Source organism: Acanthochromis polyacanthus, chromosome 19, assembly GCF_021347895.1.
Source record: "Acanthochromis polyacanthus isolate Apoly-LR-REF ecotype Palm Island chromosome 19, KAUST_Apoly_ChrSc, whole genome shotgun sequence".
NCBI lineage: Eukaryota > Metazoa > Chordata > Actinopteri > Pomacentridae > Acanthochromis > Acanthochromis polyacanthus.
Window position 1 is genome coordinate 13,500,457 of NC_067131.1, and position 6,000 is coordinate 13,506,456.

Below are 6,000 nucleotides of genomic sequence, written 5' to 3' on the forward strand. Positions count from 1 at the left end.
TTGACCTATTTTTACATTTAAAAATTATACTGTGGCTTTCTTTGCATTCAGTTTTCTCTATTCCCTCTCAGGACTGCTCTGTAGCCAGATGTAGAGTGTTCCGGTGCACCAGATTCATGGAAAGCCTGGATACTAAGACGTACACGATCTCTGCCAACATTAGTTCAGGGTGGATAGAGCAGGTAATTTTGCTGCATTGAGACGCAGTCTGAAATTTTCTAAGACAATCGAAAAAAGACAAAAAAAATATATATAATCAAAAGGCTCACACAACTGCTTTTTATTCTCAGGTTGGACTTAAATCTGCAAAATTTCTGCTGACCAGCACAGCCAGTCTGGAGTATGACACAAACCAGTACATCTTCTTTTCAACGGGGTCTAACAACAGTCCACCTGTTCTCAAAGTGAGTACACATTGGATTCTCTAATTAATTTGTGTTATAAAAGAGCTTCAATTTCATCCACATTCTGTGACTTTCTCTCTCAGATTGAGACTGAGGTCAAGGTGTATCCTGAACCAGATTTCGCTAAAGAGATTTTTGGAGGCTCCCTGGGAGGATTGGCTTTTCTGACTTTACTCACTGCTGGCTTGTATAAGGTGGGGCAATGTTCATACACTTTTTCAGTTTATTAGACAGGGAAGGACATCTTTATGGCAAAATATGTATTCACAGTGACTTTTCATTTTCAAATACGTAATTAATAGTTTTCACCATATCGGTTTTGTTTCCTTTCATTTCTGTATGATGACTCTGATTGCAGCAGTTTTAAGTAATACCTATACCTTTTTCTATTCTCTCAGGATGAATTTTTCAAGAGTAAATACCAAGACATGATTAATGAAAATGCAGAAGATGGAGCAGATCCAGGGGCTAATGGAGAGGCACCAGAATAAAAATTTAAAAAACTGTTGATATTTCAAAGACGTCAGCTTTTTTTCAGATCCGTTATCTTAGTGTCTGGTGCTGACATCAAAGCAAAGCCAGCCACACATCTCCGGTGGAACTGTTATCTCTCATTAGTTAATTTGTACCAGTGTTGAGGGTTTTTATACCTGAAATGAACATCTTGAGATTTATAGGAGTGAACATGGTTCTGTGCTACCAGTTCTGATTTGTTATCCTAAAATACAGCTTGTTTTCATGTGAAATCCCTCCCTTGCATAGTCATTCATTATTATCTATAACAGAGGTTCCCTACCTGGGGTCACAAATGAATTTCAGTTATCAATGTTATGTTCTTTTTTAGGGCGCACTTTGCACAAGTAGAGCTTATCTGCAATGTTTTTGAACATAACCTAAGTGACCAGACAGGTGATGTAATGTGATAGGATCTTTAGAATGTATATTTTATGAACCACCTTTTGCTGGTTGACAGTGATACATTTCTGAATTTATATTTACTCAAACATTGTTAATTTCAAGATTTTCCATCAAACAGTTAAATGTATCATACAAGAAATTCTGTACAGTATGATCTGTTATATTCTAGTTTTTTATCACATTATGTACTGTAAAACTTCTAAAAATGCTTCAAGTTGCTAGCTTGCTACAAAAATAGCTATATTATTACTGCTGACAATGTGAACTGCCTTGTTAAGAAATAAATTATGAAATGTGCAATATTGCAGTATTTTGAATTTTTATTCACACAAGCCATTCATTTTATGCTTCAATATTTTTTTATGTATGTGAATAAAATTACATTGCATGTGAAGACAAACCGTAATTTATAACATTAGGAGGCAGCAAGAAAAAAAGGCACAACATGAGTATAATGAGATGTGGCAGAACAAATAATGTAAACGCTGTCCATTTAATGATATTCAGTAGAACAGTTTCAAATGACGTTTTCCTGTATAGTTAATAGAAAAGCATGACATGACTATAAGATACTATTTATTGTTCTTAAAATGTAAACTTCATTGGAAGTGCCTCATATGAAGATGCTCTTCAGTTTGACCTGAGTGGTGTAAGTGCATTTAATTAAAATTTCAGTGCAATATAAGACTTCAAGCAGCTCAAAGCAACAGGAACATCAAGGTAATGGGGACAGTGAAAGACAGGAAAAACGAAATGGAGAAACCTGGAGAATTTCCTGCTACAGCTTCAGGGGAGGGGATGTCGCCAACTGTCTCCTTTACCACTGAAGCAAATTTCGAAGCTTTTTCAAAGACCTGAACATCTGCACAGCCTGATTTATTTCCACTCATTGTTACGACAGCTACTTGGAACCATGATGAGTCTGACTTACACAGCAGAGGGCTGCCTTGATCTCCCTGTGGATACAAAACAGATGAATCATCAGAGACCTACCAACACTACCAGTCTGAAAGTTTCTGAACCGCAATTGTGAGAGAAAAACTGGTCGATGGGATCTGTTATGTTTTACCTGTTGAAGGTCCATGGTGAAAGTGCAAATGCTGTCTGTGTCAGAAGCATTGCCACAACTTGCCACTTGAGTTTCAAGATCTTGAAGAGTTGAACCAGCTTTACCAACACCTACAAGAATCACATTTATTCACATGAAAGCAGTTTCTGTGAATCATCAATCTGTAATGAGGAAATAAATGAAGGATCCACACATATTTTGCGTGTTTTAAGAGCAAAGATTGCATCAAACACAAAGCCTTGATAAATCCTTACCTCTGTTCTTGCTGCCAGTGCCCCAGCCTGCCACCCAACATGGAGTCCCAACAGGGAAGGATCTGGCATTGTCAACGTCCAAACATGCAGGCTGGATGTAATTACTGAAGTTGATGCGTTCATCCAGTTCCAGTAGTGCAATATTGAACCCCGGCAATTCACTCAATAGAATGCGTACAACACCCAAAGACATCTCAAACTCATCAAATCCGTTCACAAGTCGTTGACCCACAAACACTCTCCACTCACGGACATCAGGATTGGAACTGTCAGGAGGATGGGAAGTAACTTTAGAAATAGATCTTCAGTTCTTATCGTTGTTAATAAAAAGACACATGTTGCAGAAGTACTTACGTAGAAAAGCACAGTGCAGTGGTGAGCACAAACTTGTTAGCGATCAAAGTTCCTCCACATGTGTAGACCCCATTTTTGGAGAGGCTCGCCATCCAGGGCCATGTTCCTCCAGTGACAATGCCACGATCACCTACAACACGACTGTTCAGAGGATCTTTGCCACAAACTGGTCCTAAGTCAGAAAATTGAAAGATTTAGAAATGCAGAAAAAAGACTGATGTGGAAAACGTAAGTCATTCATATGTTATCAGAAAGTGAAAAGTTTAGAAATATGAGAGACACTAACTTGAAGGAGTTGTTGGAGAAGTAGGAGGAGAAGGAATGGATGGTGTTGTGGGTGAAGCTGTTGTGGAAAGTTGCAGGCCAGGACAGGTGTAGCTGCTGTCAGCATCCAGACCACTGGAGGTGAACTGGACAAAGCCTGGCTTATCAGAGCTGATGTGGGAGTTGATCCAGGTCTGGTAACGGGACACTCTGGCGTAGACTCCTGGAAGATTGGGCCGAGCACAGCCAAAACCAAAACTAACAATTCCAGACTGGACCCACACAGAGCCCTGCCGATTCACCATTGGACCTCCTGAGTCTCCCTGAGAAGATGCAGAGGACACATTGAGAATTTGAAAAAAATCTTAAAAACATTTATCATCAAGTGACAAATGAAAAGAAACAGTCACCTGACATGAGTCTTTGCCTCCTGCCAGAACACCAGCACAGATCATGTTGTCTGTGATTGTGTCGACTCCATTCAGACAGTTACACTGTCTGTTTCCCACAACTGGCACCTCCACTTCCTGGAGAGTTTTAGGGGATGGTAACAATACTGAGGAGAAAGAACATGGGAGGAAATTCACACATAAACCAACAGATGTCAGAACAAATAAACTCTAAAGTACACAAAACCTAATAAGTAGCAGCAATCAAACTCACCATTTTCTGCAACTGCACCCCAGCCAGTGACCCAGCTATCAGTGCCACTGTTGAACACACTGTCACTTGCTGCCAGACACACAGGTCTGATGTAGTCCGTGAACTGGACTGGTGAGGACAGTCTGAGCAGAGCAATATCATTGTCGTTGGTGTCACTATCATAGTTTGGATGCAAGATTACTCCGGCAACACTTCTGGACGCTTCATTTGGATCTTCACCCTGCAGGTTTTGCCGACCTAACACGACAGTCCAGCCATCTGGATCTGAGCTTAAGGTTAAATATAACATGAAACAAATATAAGAAAAAGTCAGTTTGATAATCTTTGCCTATACAAAGTAGTTCAGGAATGTTGGCAATTTCAATATTCAGCATCTCCAATCTGATATCATAGCCAAATACTTGTCACACCTCAGTCCTGCCTGGATTTGTAATAAAGACTAGTTTGTTCTACTTACCTGGAGAAGCAGTGAGCAGCTGACAGCACAAACTCTTTGTTGATGAGGGAACCTCCACAGACATGACTGCCAAATCTCTGCAGACTGGCCTGCCAGGGCCAGCTTCCAGCTGCAGCATCTTCACCTCCAACTATCCTGGGGTTGAGTTGAGCAGTGCCACAGACTGAAAGAGAGATGAGTTGGAGTAAACATGAGAGGCAAGAGAAGCCAAGATAAAGTCAAAAACAAATTCAATAAATTACTTAAAATTCTGAGTGGAAAATGGTTTATCCACATAGACACTAGACTAGATTATATCAGGCTTTGTTATCAGATCTCAATATTAAACTGTAGCACTTTACATGAAATTAGAGAAATTCTTATTTTGACCTACCATCAAGCTGAGCATGTGTTTCTGGAAGAGAGACAAAGAGCAATATTACATTTAAATAAATAAGCAAGCAGGCTTCAGTTTTTAATGGAACTATATATTTTTGTTTAACCAGCAAGTAATAATAATACAAATACTAATAATAAGCGGTGTATAGATAATGGATGGATAGATAAAAATAATAGTCCTGAAGACTCGCAAACATACTAAAAGCAGGAAAAAAAATATTGTCTCCTGTTGAAAATGAGATTGTGAACCAATTAAAAATACTAATTTTCTATTTAAAAAAAAAAATCACGTACAGTCAAGGTGTTTCAGTTGTCAGTTTTGGATTCAACCAGCCAAAATTGCAAATGTTCATTAGTTGCCATAACGCCTCTAATTTTCAACAAAAACTTAATCGGAAACATTTCTTGTTGTGACCATTTGCCATTACCTTTACAGCAGAACCATATTGAATTTTTCAACAAATAGTTCAATGATATATTTCAATGATCATGTGTTCTGGATATCAATCTAAAAATCAAGTCTCTAGTACTTCAGTTCTTTGTGCACTAAACTCAGTTAAAAGAAAATTTCCAACCAAAGTCTGTATTTCTAACTAATGAGTGACTCACCTGCAGACAGAAGATTCACCAGAGTCAAAACGAGCATCCATCTCCTCAAAGCCATTGTGTGGCTTTGTGCCATTGTGCACAGTTCTTCTGTGTCACTCTTTATATACTTTGGTGTACCTGTCCCTGACCACGAGATCTGCCCCTCCCATAATGCACCCCAAAGCCAAAAAAAATAAAAAATAAAAATCAACCATTTCCTTGTTCCTTTCGCATTAATTTTTGGGACAAAGGTTAAAGTAGTCCAATATTATTTTAGGTTGTCCATAATACATTACACAGCAAGTCTTTTAAAAGCAAGAATTAAAGGCATATTGAAGGCAGATGGCTAAATTGACAACTAGAAGATAAGATAAGTGCAGAGGAAATCTTAATTTTATTTTACTTTTGATTTTAACTTGATTGTGGTTTTCATCATGGAATGTTGCATAGTAAAAAATAGTATTTCTGCATGCATTTCAAAGGTGTGGACAAACCAGTCCCACATGGACATTTGCAAATACAATGTGAGAAGGTGCAAATACTTAACATGTCCCACAGTTGGGAAACAGTCTGCAGTGGAAGAGTTTTTTTTTTTTTTACAAAGTTACACAAAAGAGTCTGCCGTCATTGTCTGTGGGCCAAAAATAGACT

At 38.5% G+C, this 6,000-nt stretch overlaps 2 protein-coding genes across 2 annotated transcripts in view; one reads left to right on the forward strand and one right to left on the reverse strand.

The window, feature by feature from the left end:
- Positions 1-1,622, forward strand: part of LOC127531196 (integrin alpha-M-like) — a 129,905-nt gene extending 128,283 nt beyond the window's left edge. The window contains 4 exon segments of the mRNA XM_051939992.1: positions 72-182; positions 291-404; positions 488-598; positions 803-1,622. Coding sequence (XP_051795952.1) covers positions 72-182; positions 291-404; positions 488-598; positions 803-895 — 429 coding nt within the window. The 3' untranslated portion in view covers positions 896-1,622.
- A 925-nt stretch (positions 1,623-2,547) lies between these two features.
- On the reverse strand, positions 2,548-5,520 carry si:dkey-32n7.7 (serine protease 27). The gene is made up of 9 exons (XM_051939982.1): positions 5,371-5,520; positions 4,757-4,777; positions 4,384-4,546; positions 3,927-4,195; positions 3,674-3,819; positions 3,286-3,586; positions 3,000-3,171; positions 2,646-2,911; positions 2,548-2,552 (listed from the first exon to the last, which is right to left on the reverse strand). The coding sequence occupies exons 1-9, from the start codon at positions 5,441-5,443 to the stop codon at positions 2,548-2,550; spliced, it is 1,416 nt and encodes a 471-aa protein (XP_051795942.1). The 5' UTR covers positions 5,444-5,520.
- Between the last annotated feature and the right edge of the window lie 480 nt (positions 5,521-6,000).

Coding starts and splice junctions, on each gene's coding strand:
- si:dkey-32n7.7 (XM_051939982.1), bottom strand. CDS start 5,443: ATGGCACAAAGCCACACAATGGCTTTGAGGAGATGGATGCTCGTTTTG. Junction 4,778..5,370: donor GGTGAATCTTCTGTCTGCAG/GTGAGTCACTCA, acceptor TCTCTCTTCCAG/AAACACATGCTCAGCTTGAT. Junction 4,547..4,756: donor AACACATGCTCAGCTTGATG/GTAGGTCAAAAT, acceptor TCTCTCTTTCAG/TCTGTGGCACTGCTCAACTC.